Genomic DNA, 18,739 nt, shown 5'->3' on the forward strand with positions numbered 1-18,739 from the left:
AGTTGGTTCTTTCCTGAACTCTAGGTGTTAAATGTCTCTTCAGAGATGATACCATTTCTGGCAGAGTGAATTACTTCGAGAAACACTGTTTCATCATAAGACTCAATAAAGAAAGTTTTGCTGGACACTGAACAAAGTACAACCAGCCCTTCACGATAACACTTCATTACATCAACCAATAAACAATAGAAATTATTTTTGGTTAGGTTTATTTTCCAAATCCAATAGACAAACATCAGCTATTTAATGGTTTGCTATAAAAATGCCTGACTGATAAGAGTTGAACACTTCTAGAGCACTTACCTAATTTCTTATCTCTGTAACTAAAATTTTCTTTATAGAAATTAGGGCTACCAATTGGAAAATTTCACTACCATCAAAACATACACTGAATTCACTCTGAAAAACTAAATGTACCCCTGCCTAAAATTCTTGTCCTGTGTTACTGCTATCTCAGCATATTGTCATTCAACACTGTCAAGTGAAATATAGATCACATTGAAGTGTGGAGGTGGGTAATCTGTACATCTGCAGCCTCATACCTATGCTATGTGCATGACTGCACATCAGGAGATGGGAAAAGAAACTTCCTCGGGTTTTAGGACAACATATTCCCTTTCAAAACCACATTTTTTCTTACTTCACTTCTACTGAAGTGAACTAGACTGCCTACACAGTTACCAAAATCTGACCATAGAGTGCCTTCTGTTACAAGGAAGGACCTTTTAAAAATAAGACAGTTGTATACTCCAGAGCATTCAGTGAGTAGCAGCATGACTTCACTAAGTTGCATTTTAACTCAAAGGGTAGGTGTTGGCTTTAAACACCTTCATTTCTTGTTCCTTTTTGAAAACTTTGGATAGCCTTATTACACAAAGACCAATTTATTCAACTGCCCAATTCATGTCCCCAAGGATCCTCCGCCATTCCTCATGAGGCCTCAAAGCTCTTTAGGATTCGCACATTTTAAACCTAGTAACTGCTCTGGGGAAAAAAAAAATCACCTGGAATCTAATTTGTATTATGTAACAAATCTAATCTAATAACTTGGAAATTTCTGTATTCAAAAAAGAACTGTCACATCCTTTGTAGGCAGCTATTCCTCTTGCACAGCATATTGCCACAACAGCAAAGGAGCAAAGAGAACAATCTCATCTGCCCCTTCTTTTGAGGAAGATCTCATCACACTAGGAACTAGTGCTTTGATCATGGGAAAAATATTCACAGCTACTATTACCATAAGCTTTCCAAAATTAAAAGCTGGCTTTAGATCTGATGGATATTTGTACCCAAAGCTTCAGTGCCCCAAGTTATCAGGTAGTCTGATGTACTTTAACTCATGCCTTGTTATCTTGGGTCTCTTGGCTACCAGCTCCCAGCAGTAATAATACATCACCATTTCTTCCAGAGTGCTGATAAACTCTTCTTATTTCACTATCACTTCCTCAACCTAACATGCAGTATCTCACTCACATCTCAGCATATCTCAGCCTTTTCATCTGCATTCGCATTTAAGCAGGAAAGAAGTGGCCTCAGTGGTGTTACACAGGCCAGAAGGAAGGTTGTCGCTGAGTCACTGCCTTGCCTGGCTATTAAGGGGTCATGACATTTTCATACCACGAGAAAGCAGATTAGAAGTCTAAACCATGAGCTCTCGGAAAGAAACTGAACTACTCATATTAGCCTGCTGTGTTTTGGTGGAAAACAGCAATATGTGAAAAACATCAGAGTCAAGAGAAATGAAGGCCACTGAGTGGCATTGAAAGGAACATAAAATGGAGATAATGGGTAGCAGCCAATCTGTAACTATTAAAAAATGAGAATACATATGAAGTAAAACTTGGTATGAGAGGAATTTTTTCCCAAAATCTCCTCCAACTCCTTCTGAATTAAAAAAATGTTCTTCTTGTTTGGCAATATCTAGATCAAATGCTCAAGCATTTTCTGATATTTAAGTAGTTAGCACTATGCTGTCAGACAGGAAGAGATAATACAGTATTTTGCCAGGGCTTTTAATTTGCACTTTAGTGCAGCCTTACTAAGTGAACAGCACTATCAAATGAGGACAAATGTGTCACGAAGCATTCCCTCAGCCATCCTCCTCCCTGCTTCATTCCCTCTCTGTCAGAACCTTTCAGGTCACTGAGACAGACAAGTATTTGGCCACAAAAGCAAGTTCATTTCTGAGATGGAGGTCAGCCCACGCTTTCTCTTTCTTAATCCAGTGGACCATCGTTCCTCCTCTGCCACTATTAATTATATTTCACTTGTCACCATATCCTCAAACTCCTGCTCACTCTCAAGAAGATCAGTAAATGAAGATGTACATGGAGAAGTTGTTACATCAATCAGTTTACTAAATAATATTACCTTGAAAATAGAGCCTTCATGACTCAAATACATACCTGATTATTGATGGTATAGTTAAGAACCTTATACCATTCATTAATAAAGCTGTCATTATCAGATTGAATTAAGAGCTCAGTTCCTTGGCGGGTTTTTAGCTTTAAAGAAATAAAAACAGATACCATTAGACTTAATAAACACACTACAATTCAAAAGTGAAATTATCCAAATCAAATTAAACTTCTCACTGGCATAACTTAGATAATACATAGCCACTCAAGAACACTTACCAGTCAAAAAAGTAAATAACAATCTGTTTAAAATTGAAAAGCATATCCCATATAGAAATATTTAAAATGGACGTTTCTTGCAGGTACTAAAGTTACCATATACATTTAAGTTGGTAGAAATGGATAAAAAAACATCTTTTTTGAGGTTTTGATTTTAATTTAGGAAAAACCTCTTACATCAATAATTGAAGTGCATAGATTTCTTCATTTAAATGAAATAATTCACCTCAATAACATTCTTTTTGCTGGATTTGTCCTTTGAGGCCCAGTCAATCAACGCCCCTTTGAGATCCACTGTAAATTCTGGTTTAGACTGATTGACACCAAACTTCTGGAAAAAAACAGGAACAATGATGTCAAACTTAAAAACAAAGAAATTCCTTACAGGTACACAATCTGGCAATCCCCTAAATACAACATTGTTATTTACAGTCTATACAACTTAACCCAAATACAGTACTTTGCCACAAATCCACAGGCATAATACCAGGAAAACAAAAAACCTTACACTGAACACCCTGTAAGCATATCTATTACAAGCTGCTCAAATTAAAGCCTTCAAAATTCCATAACTAAGTGTTGATCAGATTCCAGCAGAGTTTTTTTGCCTATCAGAAATGGTAGAAGTCCAAACAGCGTTTGATTGTAGCTTGATTTTAATCAAGATAGTCACAAGCTTTAAACAAAACTAGCTAATAAGTAACTGAACAAAAAAACCCCAAACATTGTCACTTAATCAGCGGTTGTATATCAAACCAAAAATCAAACCAGACAGTGGGTTTGCTAGACAGAAATCACATCCCTCCACACTGAAAGAGCACTATCAGTTTTTACATTTATCTATACATTTTTATTTATTATTTTTTAAAAACATTTACGCCCCAGTGCTTTTATATTTTTCTGTAGTGCTTCCATTGCAATACTGGGGCATATCTTACCAAGTAAACAGAACTCACTGTCTAGCTACTAAACTAGCAAATAACCAAATAAACAGCAAATAACCAAAGCAATGAACAAAAAAAACCCTGAAACATTTAACCCACAAGTAACCCTTCAAAGAATTTGGAAGCAAACATCAGGGAGCTATTTTTACCTACTACTTTTACATCTATGTTAGCTATCTAAATTTTTTAAAATAAAGTACTTTCACTAGGATTTCAACATACACCACATAGCTTTGAAATCCAATTCCTGAAGGAAATCAATTCAGTGGCCCATATGAACAAAAAGCTTTAATTGTGAGTAAAATAAGGAACAGGAAAAGCTGTAAGTCACTGAGTTATAGCACAGAAATTTAATGTTGTAGTTCCAGGGAAAGCTTGTAGCATCTGCTCCATCAGAAAGGCTCTTTTCTATTCCTTTAAGAAGTCTTTGATGTGTGAATGCTGCTCCTGTGACAGCTCTGGGGGACCTAAGCCCCAGGACAAGCTCCTTGTTGCAAACACAAGCTTCCAGCCTGTACAAGAACAGCCATATCCAAGGGGAGAAAAAAATGGTTCAGAAAACAGGACTAATCTGCTGCTTCTGATTAAATTCCCAGCATGGATGTTAATTAATGCTAATTGTGTTTTAGAAAGGCTGTTTACCACTGAAAAATCTCCCTGCCTTGAGTCCTAAGGGCAATGAAGTGTTGAATGGTAAGTAGCATCTTAACTTCTTTATTTTACCCCTGAAATATCAGAGAAGGGGAGTATTTCTAATTTACCCAATGCCAATTAGCACTTGGGAAAAAAAACTCCACCACTTTTCCCTTTCTAACTTAAATCTCAGATACCTCATCTAAGAACATTTCTTGTTAATTATAGTAGAGCTTTTGAGAGAGGCCCAGCTCAGCAGCGGAGTCCACAGGAACAATCTCTGGGCCACTATGGCTCTTGCAGCAGCTGCCTGTTCAAGAGAATGTCACATAACTGCTGCACACACAACAAAAGCGTCCCAGACGCACTTCCTGGCAGCCTAGATCAATATTGCTGCGTGTTGGAAAAAAATTCAAATCAATTTATAGAGTTTGGCACTGGAGAGAGCAGGAAGCTGGTGCCAAAGTCCACTGTGGGACTGTGGGTGGGGAGGGTTTGCGTGTGATTAGTTAAAAACACGACCCAGATGACGCTGAGCAGCACAGGAGAGGAGGAGAGGACCTGCTGCAGGTGAAGTGAACAAACAACAACAACAAAAATACGAGTCACTGCTACTCTGACCAAAAGGAAAGCCCTCCAATACTTAGCTTGCTGAACTCCACAACTGAGAGATCACAGCACTACCTCCAACACCTTTACACTCCACCCATCATTTTGGCCTGGCTCCAGCATTTCAGAGAAGCACAGAAGAAAGCAAAAACTAGAAGCTAAAAAGGAGGAAAAAAGAAGAAGTCTCCCCCCACTTCTTCACTCAAATGGTGGCCAAATTGCTGGGTGAGATCCAAGGATAGGTAAACCCATGCAAATAATTCAGCCTCACTGCAAAGCTCTTCTGATATACCAATATATTACATAATTATTCACAAACTTAACTTTTCTATTCCAGGACATTTTAAATTTACCATGCAGGCTCTCCTATGAGCTTTACTGTCAAGGCTCTTTTCTGTTTGTGAGTCTATGAAGATGAGATGCCAGCAGCTATTTCCCTCCTTGAAAGCTTCAAGGAGCAAGTCCTGAACAGGGCTGCTCAGACACTCTGCTTACAAAGGTCAGCTACAGGCAATTGAACCCTCCTGAAGCAAGTAGATTCTGCTGACAGAAGTAAAAAAAAAAAGCCTTTCCCTTTGCAACTGCTGCCACACAGACATTAAGTCTGCTTTCTCAAAACAGAGTGTACTACCCAGTCAGCACCAGTCAGGATAAATTCAGTTCTTACTGAGCAGACACCTTATCCTTACCGGATTTCTCTTCTGAGCTGTCTAGAAAGTTTGGAAAGGGCAGCAGTGTGCAGCAGAAAGAGGGAGAAGTCTACACGTGGTGCTGCCAGCTGTCTTAGATATGAAGCTGTCCCTACAGTCACTTCTGACAGCTTTTTTTAAAAAGAAAAAAACAGTCACAGGATGTGCTTATGCTGAGATATCTTTTATTTTTCAGAAAGAATAGGGTGTTTTCTTTGCTTTGCATATAGTAGATGCTGTGCAGCTTAAGGACAGATGCATACTGACATCAATAAATAGGATAATTTCTCTATCCTCATTCAGGATTTTCTCTAAGTCCTGAATGCCTGCACGGGACAAGCCACACAGTCTGTACTGTGACATACTGCAGCATTCTTTGGAAACAGAACTGGATGTTATTTATGCAAAGACCTTGGATGTGCAAATGACACCTGGCTTTCTTGTAATTCTGTTTCTAATTAGAGCTGGGTGGAATGTTTTAATTCCAAGTCCTGCTCACCCAAGGATGCACTGCAGAAAGAAAGCTGAGGAGACAGACACTCCTTTGTGGCTGGTAAGGGAGCTTCAGAACTTACTTTTCACACTAGTATTAATATATAAATTCCTCCCCATTCACCTTGAGCAACAAGCTACCATATTAGCTACCAACATTTTATGAGTTTCTGATAAGCAGCGCTTCTGTGCTTGGCATCTAGACTTCAAAACATAACTACAGATGCTTAAATTATATATAAAAACAGCCCTACAAAATTTACATCAGCTTTCTATATGTGGAATATAGCAAAAATGTCTCTGTGTTCTTTTTCTTTCATCTCTTTATGCATAACATTTACATTTTTGGATATTCCAATTATAGCTAAAATTATCAAACAACAGTTACATCATTGTATCAAAGTTATCATAGGTACCATACAAAGATTCTAAATTAGTTGTGTTAGAAAGAATCAGACATAAAATATCTGTTAAAAAACTAACCATATCATGCTACTTATTAGTCAAGGCACTAGTGGTTCAAATAGTAGGCAAATTTGGGATTATAATTCTGGCACCAATGAACCAGATACACTTTCTGCTTTGTTCCAGCAGAACAATTACAGGATTATTGCAATACACTTGTGTTAATTTTCACCTTGGATGACTTTCAAAAACAGCAAACAAGATATGTGAGGTGTTATATGAAGTGTCAAAACTAAATCTTGGAAAAATTCAAGTTTACTTTCAGGATTAGTGGCAAATAGCCTTACAGCGACACGAGGCATGCAACAAGAACACATACAGTGATAGCTGAAACTTGGGCAGAGTTTACATAGGTGACAGCAGGTCGACGACTGAGAGCATTTTTCCAAGAAGAAAGCAGCGAGAGCAAGAGCTCAGGAATTGAGCCCACTTGGCAAAATGACTTGATGAGAAAAAGGAAGAAAAGTGATGAAGTCACAAAACAATGCACAAAAAAAGAAGATATGGTTATATCAATCACTAGACGAATGCTAAATAAATGTTCTGCTTGTAAGATGAATAAGAAATGTAATTCTTTATGTCAAACTGTTAGACTTGACGTCACCTTATTAAAATATGCACACAGAACCAAGTTTGAGAGGGGAGGTGGAATTTTTAATACCCTAAAAAAATTTCCTACAGAGAGCAAAAAGAGTGTGTGCTGAATACTTAATTATTTACAAAGCCAACTGTGAGTATGCAGATACACAACACTCAGTCCTTGAAAGAGTTCCTCGCTTAATATTTCCAGCTTCACTTTATTGTTTATACTGTTGATACTCATTTTGCTGACCCTACTCTAATACTTCATAGTACACATAACTGACAGAGTCTCACAAAAATATTGTGTCTATGGTATTTTTGCACCACTCAAATCATCAAAAGAATTTATGCCTTTTTATTTTTCCCACCAAATGACTACACTTGGATGGTGTAATACAACTTACACTGGTGCCCCTAAGCCATGCAACTCTGCTTATTGGTTATCTTTTATGGATAATTCATTTGGGCACACATCACCCATAACATTGCCATACCTTCATGAACACTTTGGCATTGTGTGTTTAATGACAATAACACATAGCTGAAAAAAAGGTTTTTTGATCTACAGCTACATTTGGATGAAGACTATTAGTAGCTGTAATCAAGACTCTGGAACTTGACTAGTTATTCAGGCAAAATGTTTTACTTTCTAAACAAGCATATTTACACCTCTAAAACTAAAATACTTTTTGGATCCTTAGCTATAAAAGTAAATTGCAGAAGTCACCAAAATCCACTTCCTACCATAAAGCATAATTTACCTTCTCACATGATTTTCATCTTTACGTTTTTTCCTTCCTTTCTTTTCCCTCTGCTTGACCATCTTGGCCAACTTTACCCTTTCTATTCTCTTCTACTCCAAATTTCATTTATCCATCCTCACTCAATTTTTTCAACCACCCTTTCTGCAGAAGGGGAAAAAGAATATGTTTACAGCTCTGAAATGGACTCAATGCTATAGAAAAGAATTGTCAATTCCAATTCACTACCCAAAATGAAGAGCAGAAGAAAGTGAGCCAAGTAGAAAAATCAGTAAAGAACAGCAAGACAGCATTATCTGTAACAGGCAATTTTGCTGGAATTCATATGATAATACACCAAAATAACCAACACTGAATCTGGCCTGTCTTTAGTTACTGCAGGAGATCCACAAGACCTTCAAAATTAGGTAAGTAAGGCATAGATAAAAAGCCATTTCTATACCTATTATTGTAGGAAAGTAGCTGGATAAATATAGCCAATTTAATTATTGTGCTATTACCCTAGAGGTGACATAAAAAACTGAATAATCATCATCTTCAATGTGATGTTTCTCTTTAGGTCTTCATCAGACAACAAAATAGAAACAAGTATTTGCCATGCTCTAAGCAGATCTAAACCAAGATATGGAATTCAGCAAGACAAGGACTAAATTATAAGACAACAATATGACATTGCTCACATAGGCCAACACAAGAAGCCAAGTGTCAGACTATTTTATTACATGTGTCACATTCAAAATTACTTGGAGTTTATGAAAGATATCCAAGAAGGGTAAAAAAACCAAACTGTTCAGACAAACACATCAATAAGGAACACAAAAATATCTGTTCTGGAGCAAAAACTTCAAGCCTACAGGGCACCTGAAGACCTCTTTATCAGTTTCTTACTTGTCAAATATAGACACAGAAGTACAACTGTTTTCCTTCTTACGGTACATCATAATTGTTACATTAAACTATTTTCTTGCCAACTTACACGCCCTTATTTTTTCTAAATTAGGTGTATATATATTGGTATCTAGGCCATACAAATAAGAGAGCTTTAATTTATTGTGCTTTACATGACTAACACTTCAGTGAGGGTGGGGGTTGTTCCTGAGCTTACCCAGCCAGTTCCACTTCCTTGGGTTTTAGTGAACAGCAGTGACGACCCTTGTAACACTGCCCATGATGACATCCAATTCTTTCTGTAAATAATTGTAAACAAACAAAATAAATTGACTTTGAAAGTAGATATTTAAACTGCCCATCATTGTTGCCCAGTTGACCTGTATGTTAATATACTTAAGCGCATATACAGTCATTAGTGGCATCAGTTAAGTCTTAATTACTATCATATTTGTAGAAGGGAATGTATGTTAACAGTCCCAGCCTGACCATCAAAGTCTAAATCAAACAAAGCTAATTAGTAGTGGAAGCAGTTCACCAGGAGAAACACCATGCAATTATAATTTCAAAGGGGCTAATCTGGACCGCTCAGCCTAATGTGTACTTAACAGATCATGCTAAAGTACTGCACAATTCTGAAATTCATTGATCACATCTCAAATGCAAGTGTCCCATATTTATGTAATAAGCTCATTTACACTGGTAACAAAATACTTGCTGAAAATCTAAAAAAAATTAAGGAAATGAAGAACAAATGAGTTGTTTCAGTTGTCTATTTGATTTTATGCCTGAGGATCTGTCCTCCTAAGGTCATTTAAAAAAAAAAAAAAAAGAAAGTCTTGACAAGCCCTGAATATCTATCCCCATTACCCAAACATAAATTATGACTCAGCAGCTCTCAAAGTGACAGGGTGGACATGTTGCATTTTTCTGTACAGCAGCAGTAATCCAGACCAGTGACTCCAACAGATGCAACAGAAATGGTGACAGTATATTGCACCAGTAGCAGCTTACATAAGCCACTGTCCACTCAGTCCTGCTGAGCTCTTAGGAGGATCTCTGCACAACCAAACTGGAGGTCAGATGTGCTGTTCAACTCCACTGGACTAGGTCAGGGTGGCTCTAGAATATCAGCTGGGTGTTGATTATTTAATCCTCAGGAAAAGCATCCTTCATGTACCAGAAGTCTCAGAAACACTGAACTAGAGGTAACACAATATTAGATCTAAAAGGTTAAATTAAAAAAAAAAAGGCAAAAAAGGCAAAAAGTAAACCTAAATTAAATCTGAGGATGTGCCACACTTATGCAGTATTTTTCATTGACTCTGCAAAACACCAGAAATGTATGTTAGCCAGCACTATCTGATTACACATTATGATTTCTAGTGCAAATGCCTGCCTGGGAGGCAGAGAAAGGAAGTTGGAAATGAGGTCACTCATCACCTACAGGGAGACTGATGTCAGGTGTTACACTGCTTCAAACCCTTCACGTGCAGAGTGAAGGAAGAATTAAGGAGCACATAGCATGTACACTTCTTGGAAATTACAGGACATGGAGTGAAACTCTGAAAGCTCCTCTTACACCAATTCTATCCAAGGAACAAGACAGTCTGTAGCCTATACAGATTTTCTCTTAAATCAGTCGATCAATCTCATTTTAAAAAGCTCCTCAATACACCTTCATGAATTCCCTGCCTTGTGTGAAGTCCTGGCATACATGAGCCTCTGGCTCTCTGAAGACCATTTTCTTTAGCTCACTGGGAGAAACACATGGGATAAGATTAACACTGTGTCCTCCAGGAAAGCCTCTAAGGCAAATTCAGATAAAAAGTAAAAAGCTGCAAATCCCAGCATGCTGTTTTAACATAAAAGACTTTACACAAACCTTAAGCACCTGCACTTCTAGAAGTCCAAGACTTACCGAACTTTCTTCCCATTTTCTGTAATTTTTGTCACATTTAATAAACCATACTTTTCTTGGCCCTGTAAGATAAGAGTAAGATATAAGAAATATAAAAGAAAATCTGATTCTATTAACATCACATCACCAAATTCAATCCCCCAAATAATCAATTGCTGGCAAGGAGCCATCTTTACCCATGCAATAACTTCAAGAAACTGTCTTTAAGCATATTTAAATATGCAGAGATGAGCAAAATCAAAATTCCTCTGGGGAAGTACTCATTACCATTCAGAGGGTAAAAAGCTTTCCTTCATCAAGACCTAGGTTATTTGGACAAGCCAAACTAAATAATTTGTAATAGAAAACAGTAGAAATTATGAACGTAAATTTATAATTATTTGTGTAATAGCACATTAGTGTTTTTGTCCTTTACTAAAAAAGGCTGACAAACAGCCTAAATTCTTCAAGTAATATTAACACAATTTCATATTTTAAATAAAACATGGTTGAAGTGCATGAAAATACTAACATATTCATGTTAAAAATAGATGAGAGAAACATTTCTTTGATTTTTTTTTCCTATCCCCAAGGAAAATATTAGAATTTTAAACAACTTAGTTATGTCTTGTTGATGAAAACCATCTATATTAGTATGCCTACTAAAAAATTTGGAGATCAGTCAGTGACGGGTGGAAAAAGAACACTGCTGAACAAGAAGGGTGTTTGCAGGTTTCAAATAGATGGAGTGAGTATTTCTAGTTTCTGTGCAAAAATAATAATATAATGGAACATTTGAAAAAGCATTCTAGGATAAAAAGTAAACCCATTAATTTATACCATCATCTCAAGATGAGTTATCACTATCATTTTCTCCTGTTATCCCAGTCAATGGTGCTAAAAGAATATTACATTATTTTTTTAATCAATTCCTTTTCAGTAACAGCTTCTAACTTCGTTTATGAACTAAGCTATTAGTTGAAAAAATCAACTACTGAAAGTATCCAAATTAGTTTTATCCTTAAAAAAATTACTTCAATTCTAGATAAAATGAACACAAGATAAATCTTCTTCAGCATTCTCCTCTACATCTCAAATTTAAGTGGACCCTGACTGCAGAATACTATATTGAAGAACCTTTTTTTGCTGGAATACCATGACAACACTCTTACCAGAGACACGGATCTGTTTTTCATGAACTTTAAAAATTTTACCTACATGTTTCAGACCCAGCACATTAAATACAGAAAGGACATGTTAAAGGACAAAGGTGTTTAGCTGGTGGATCAGATGTTATTTCAGTCCAATGGTAACTATTACTCTTACTCAATTAATATCTTCATTGGCCTTTGGCTTTAATAAGCAGAACAGCCTTTCACCATCTTTTGCAGTGACTGAGCAACCTGTACTTTCCGAAATAAATTATGGTTTTAATAAATTACTCATGATGGGACCAGTGGGGACGCTCCACAGAAGAGCTATTCAGAAAAACTATCATAATGCCCTACTTAGCAGCAACACTAGGGGGTACTAACGGGAAAATTAATGTAATCAGGAAAAAGAAGTGGAAAGCAAGTTAAGGATGAAAATACTCAAAAAATTACCAGCTTTCTTTGGAATATTTAAATCCCAGGTGATAGTTAAAGAAAATATGGGGGTTTTTTTTCTATTATCTAGAGTAGTAGTGAGCCTTTCTGAAAAACACAAGTTTAGAAATGCAAGGTCTGAGCCATATTTAAAGAAATTGGATGACATGCAGCAATAGTTCCTTTTGTGTAAGGCTATCAACTATGCTTGCTCAATAAACAATGTTTATTTTATTGTGAAAAACTGTTTGAAGAGTTCTAAGAATGGATTATCATGAATAAGCCAGAGAACCATTCCCCTGCATGCACAGTAAGAATGAAACTAGAGAAGTTGTGCCTTTAATGCCCTGAGGTTCCTACTAAAGGGCTGGTAAAATTAATCAAGTTACTTATTTCAATACTGCTGTAGTACAGTTCCAAAATAAAAAGGATAAAACCTTCATTTTTTTTAATTATTGCCTGCTGTTAAAAAAGGAATCACATTTAAAATATAAACTGATATTAAAAAATCCGTTAAACATTCATAACGGGTTTGACAGGCTCAGGTTTTTCACCCACTAATTATTTTACTAAATGAAAAGGACAGAGTTTATTTATGCCAGGTCCTCTGTCTCTTTAAGGAGACTGAATCAAGTCAAAATTAGAGATATCAAATACTACAAACTATTACTGACTACTGACAGTGAGGGATACTGTGAAGAGGGGGAATCTGTTTCTGTTTTTACCTCTCAAGATGTTAGATGAGAAGAGGTGACTGTTGGAGAAAGTAAACCAAGTTCTACATAATTAGACATAACCTTATTCCATGGTGAATTTCTAATTCAATCTCGTATTACTATATTGCACTTAAACCAAAGAAATTCACATTTTTTCCTGAAAGTAGAGTTGGATGTAAAGCATTCCTTTTAAAATGTAAAGCCTTCAAATTGTTTTATCCCATTATTTTTCCCAACAACAAGAAGGCTTACCCTCAAATCTCTAGTCATGAATAGCCCAGTTTCTACAACATCTACTTATCTATTTAAACACTTTGCATACTGACTGTGGCTTGATGCTTTGGTGAAGAAGGAGAGGACTCATTTTCAGGAAGGCTGGTCTTAGAAGCAGTTGATGATTCCTATAAAATTCAAATAGTCAATATAAGTTATTATTTTTCTTACAATTATTTTCTTTTTTTTTAACCCTAAAGATACTTTCTCCCTCTCTTTTTACATATTCATACATTAGGAAAAAAAGTACTTCTTTTCATCACTCATGACATTCTGAGATAGCAATATTCTAAACTTGCTAACTAAACAATGTCCTTACAAGATTTACAGACAACACTCAAATTGGGTTAATTAATACATAACCATTTGAAAGAAAATGTTAATACATGCTGTATCAGCTTAAAGCAAAGCCTTCATCCTTATTAAGGGGCAGATCTTTTGTATGACACTGCTCTCAAATTATGAAGCATATTTACTTATTACAGGGTATCACATACTAAATACTAATATTTTAAAGAACAAAGTATGTCTGTGTGATTAGTAAATATAAGATTAGTATAATAAATCATTATATGTGTAGAAAAACATATACCAATTCTATTAATTTTTGTGAGTCATGATCATTAATTTCCTTATAATCAAACACTAAAAATCTCTAGAGGTCTGGGTTTTTGTTTTAAACTAAATGTTAACTACTTATAAAAATAAAGTATTAAATCTCTGAAAACTAGAAAAATTGTCCATCTGGAGCAAAAAAAACAAAGGCATGTGCACTTCCTCTGAAGTAATGATTGCTTTGAACAAATATGCTGCTTGAAAATCTGTTAAAGAATTTCAAATGGAAGAAAAACATCACTTTCTCTGCCACTATTAACACATTTTCCCCACTCCCTCTTTTTAACTCCCTTGATAACTCTCCCGAATTCAGTTTGCTTTTGCAGCACTACATAACACTCTGCAAACCTGTGCTTTAAAATTCACTTGTAAATCTACCTACAGAAGTGGCCCACTAGTTTTCAGTAGCATAATAACAGAGAGCTTTAGCACAGCCTAAAAGGTTCCATATTTTCAGATGTCTGCAAAGACAAAAAAATTGTTCAGTTTAAGAAAAGCAACACTGTCCCTCCCAGGAAGATATTTTTTCCTCTGCTTATGAAATTTTCTAGCTGATGGGTATACACAGATATGTGCCACAGCCAATAAACTGTTAATAAGTATGTTTGGTATCATCAAATTCTCATGAGCCATAGCAACCCATACTTTCACTCTGACACATTTCAAGTACTCTTTTGAATGGCCTATTTTCATACGACTGAGTTGTGTTGTTTTTCCAGGAAAACAAAATAAGTAAAAAGAAGATAGCTTCCCTAGGAGTCAGCTAAAAAGCAAACTTGCAGTTCATGTGCCTACCCAGACAAATACCAGTTGTTTTCCTTCCTATTTCATTCTGGATGTGGGATAGCTTTCACACAGTAAGCAACTCTGGAACAAGAAACCCAGTATTTATGGTAACAAACCACATACTAATTTAAAGCAAATATACTAACAGTGTGCCCGCTAGTGGTAATAAAACAGGTACATTAATGCACTAAAAATTATTTGTCTTTCCACAAAACAGTTTCATGTTCCACGACGTATGTTTAACTTTCTCAAAGCATTAATGTTGTGCTTTATATGAACTATAAGTCTCCTTACCATTAAAAAATACATTCTGCCTACATGCTTTGAAGCTGTTAAAGGAATGTAAGCCTACTGCCTTAGGCTTTACAAGTAAGGCTGACGTATACAATTTCTTTTGGTTATTAAACTTAGGATTTATACACATTCATCTTTGCTTCACTGTGTTCAAGTTCTTTATACCTGAACACTGCAACTTGAAGAAATGTAAACAGCTCCACTTATTCAATGTGTTACAAAAGCTTCTTCATTCAGTGCACCACTACATGAAGGTCTTTTCAAAACAGAAGTAAATCTTATGCCAAGAATTAAAAAGTTTTACTTTAAAAGCAAAGCCAAAACTTTAAGCTACCTCCAAAAAATTGTTCATACCTGTGAGGCATAAACTGCACATGAAGCTAGAAGTGTCTACTCAGTTTTGATTTATCAGGGCTCCATCTAGGCTGTCTCTCATGCAATGCCACAACACACACTGAGTACAGAAGGATGTGTAAGGCAGAGGAAGAGGAGGAGGAGGGGAAAGGAGCAGTAGCGGGATCTCAGAATCGCTCAACCTAAACTAATGTGTACAGGTGCAAACTCCCCAGCCAACCATGGTCCACTGCCTCCTAAACACCACATAGGATATATTCTAAACTGACAACTCAAAAGCTCAAGATCAAATCAAATAAATCCTATTCTGAAGACCTAAGTTAACTCCTGAAAAGGAAGTCCATGAAAATGTACTGGAAACAACAAGCCAAGCAAGTAAAGTTCTGAGTAGCAGATCCCTTTTCATTACAACTACTGTGTTTTGTCCATTTAAATTTGCTTTTGACATCTGCGATTACACAAGCCCACTCACAGGCTTTTCCTTACACTCCCAAATCTACATTCATTTCATTTTTTCTTGTATCTTTAGGAAAATGGAGTTTACAATGCCATTTCCTGGTATCTCATTCTGAGTAGTCTGTACTAATATTTCAGCATCACAAAGTATTTAATTTTCCATGAATCTTGGGACAGACTGCAGTGAAGTAAGGAAACCAGCAACTCACCACCCTACACCACCCATTTCAGTTCCTCTCTCCTCAGCTCACATCAACTCTGCCTGTGGGTGAGGAGAATGTCCCAGCACAAGCAGAAATGGCTGGGACAAAAGTCAAAGTGAAGAGAGACAGGCAGAGGGAGAAACAAGGGAGAGAGAGGCCCCATCTCCTTGTTGGCCTAAGCAGAATCTGTTACTGTGCAGCCCAAAACAGACTATCTAAAAGGGGCAGAAAACAGCTTTTGTTTTTACTGACCCACAGCTCTTTTCAGACTAAACACCAGCTCAGCTCTGGACAGGATCAAAGCCAAGCATTTCAGCACTTTCAGTACCATCGTCTGCCCTTCAATAACAACGTTAAAACTCTGCAATAACCACACATAGCTTTTCCTCTTTCCTCGAGATATTACAGTGGCACTCAATGGAACCATCATTAAAAAGATAAATACACTATATAACACTGCTATTTAAATCTTTATGTCATAGTTTTTACTTTAGCAAATGCAACTTTTATTTCAATTCTATGTATGTTTCAATTATTCATCTGCAATCTTTCAAGTGTATTTCTACTTGGTGTTTCCTACAATTAAAACATTCAGGCTTGAAATATCACTATACCTTACAGAAGAACCTTGCCCACTTCCATAATTCTCAAATACAAACCCTAATTACAATTCATAGCTTAAACTGAATTGGGAAATTCCCAGTCATAAGTAAAATCGCTGTACGTGCCAACCCCTGAACTAACACTAGTTAAAATACTTCAAGGACAACAAGAAAAGAGCTACTATTCACAAAGTAACAGCAGTAAAGTTATTGAACAGCCCTTGGTTTTGCTGAACGTTGTACACGATACAAGAAAACATACAAATGACATTTCAGGAATTCATGCTTATTCATTTCTGTTACATTAAATACTTCACACATCAGAAACAGCTGGTATTTCAGCATGCTGTTGAGCTTGCTCCTACCTTGTCGTTGGTGTCCAGCACAATTGTGCTGTGCCTCCATTTTGTTAAAACTATTGGTTCCTGTAGCCTCCTGTCCAGACTCCTACTCTTTATTATATCTCTCTGCTGCTGTGGCGAAGCATTATACTAAAGAAGAGAAAAATAAAAGTGTAAGTAGAATCTGATTCATGCAAACAAGACTTGGACATACCACTCGTGCCTAAACAGTGCAAACTTTCAGATTCCTACTGTCACCAAGGATGTGAAAACAGCCTTGGTTTTATATTTTGCATTTGGTCTTCAGAACTCTCCGTTCTCCTTTAGTCCTCTTTGAAGCAGTAACTAAGACTGGCCTGTTGGGATAGCTCTCCATTGGCAGAGAGATATTCGATTTCTTGTGCAAGAGCTTACTGCTGATTTTGCAACCCAACAGGATACTGAGAACTACCAAGAAATCACATTAAATACAAGATTTAATCATTCATTCAGTGCAATATCATTCATATTGCAGTGACAGTACTATAGCACCTGTCCAGTTCATGCGTAAGAAAAAGAAAACCCTATTATCCTGCAGTATGGTACTTAAATTCTTAAAATTGCCTGGGTATAACCCTCTTTAACCCAAAGATTTGGGATCTCTAGGAGAGAAAACTTAAGGGTGAGGACTTGCTTTTTCAGAATAAACACACCAAAGTACTTATAAAAGAATTTTCTGGTGTGGAACATACACACAACGTACAAATCTACACATTCCATAAGCATAGAAAATAAATATTTAGCAGGAAATAATGTTAAGACTTATTAGACCTGTAACAGCCAAGGACAGACTGTATTCACCATAACATAGGTTTTCTAGTAACTCATGCAAAGATATAGAGACTGAGAAAATGTGAAGGTCATCAGAAGAGCACAGCGTTTAATTAGATCTCAGAACTGTAGCATACTTATCATTACTAGTGTTGACATTTTACATCATAACAATCAATACATTATAAAAAGTTCTAAAAATATTTTAAACAAAGTTTAATACTGAAAATGCAAACAAGAAAAGACAACATCAGCATATGGGGTTTTTAAGTCATTAAAAAAATCTCATTCTTTCTAGTCATTATCAAACTAAAATCTACACACAGAAAGAAATTTAAGGCAGCATTTTTGGAGTCCTGTAAAGCACTAGAATCCACGAGGTAAGAAGTAACACGGAAAAGTCAAATGTCCCTTTTATCTGAGAAGGCTAAAGCAATAATCTTTGCAAGCACACCGAGTTCTATGATTTTGCTACTGATTCCTACTGTAAGCTCAGAGCCTCAGGTCTTCAGACAGAATAACCTATACCTCCATATAACAACAAAGCATGTCAAGGTTTAACCTAAACAGCATAAATGCTAAATCTAAGCTAAATTGCATAATAGTTATATTTATTGCCCAAATAAAGAACCAGCATTACTACTGCCATGGTAGTCACGATGCTTGAGTTAGCTTTGTATTTCACTATGAAGAGAGCTAATGCTCCAATAAGTCAACACATGCTTAAAAGCTAAATAACTCTAATGTTTCATTAAATTATTTCAATAGGCATAAGAGAGAAAAATACTCCCTGGTGAATGGATCTTGCAGTACTGAGAATAAAAGTTGGTAGCTCATGTACAACAAATGTATCGCCTGTCACTGCAGAAATTCACTTCCGAGCCTGCACTGCCTTTGTACTGGGTTCAGCACATTTACACTCACATGGCAACATGCTTCCTTACAATAGTGAGGTTTCAAGCAACTCTCTATTAGTCTCCTTGTTAAATCAAAAGCTGAACCATCATTCATGCTGCAAGGGCCCTAATACTGGCTTACTTTCTTGTTATGGAAATACCCACTCTGCAGATGCTCCCACACCCCAAACTGCAGCAGCAAGCTGAG

General features: G+C 36.5%; 1 protein-coding gene across 14 annotated transcripts in view; it reads right to left on the reverse strand.

Moving 5' to 3' along the window:
- ARHGAP12 (Rho GTPase activating protein 12) overlaps positions 1–18,739 on the reverse strand; it is a 77,079-nt gene that overhangs the window by 10,675 nt on the left and 47,665 nt on the right. For 7 of the 14 annotated variants that reach the window (XM_064636938.1, XM_064636943.1, XM_064636875.1 and 4 more), the window contains 7 exons: positions 16,850–16,975; positions 13,228–13,302; positions 10,621–10,682; positions 8,917–8,998; positions 6,788–6,910; positions 2,863–2,967; positions 2,406–2,504 (listed from right to left, as the gene is read on the reverse strand). In XM_064636938.1, coding sequence (XP_064493008.1) covers positions 2,406–2,504; positions 2,863–2,967; positions 6,788–6,910; positions 8,917–8,998; positions 10,621–10,682; positions 13,228–13,302; positions 16,850–16,975 — 672 coding nt within the window. The remainder of the gene's footprint in view (positions 1–2,405; positions 2,505–2,862; positions 2,968–6,787; positions 6,911–8,916; positions 8,999–10,620; positions 10,683–13,227; positions 13,303–16,849; positions 16,976–18,739) is intronic. The other 7 variants (XM_064636950.1, XM_064636936.1, XM_064636909.1 and 4 more) reach the window with 3 other exon arrangements.

Source organism: Pseudopipra pipra, chromosome 1 (assembly GCF_036250125.1).
Source record: "Pseudopipra pipra isolate bDixPip1 chromosome 1, bDixPip1.hap1, whole genome shotgun sequence".
In the NCBI taxonomy this organism is placed as follows: Eukaryota; Metazoa; Chordata; class Aves; order Passeriformes; family Pipridae; genus Pseudopipra; species Pseudopipra pipra.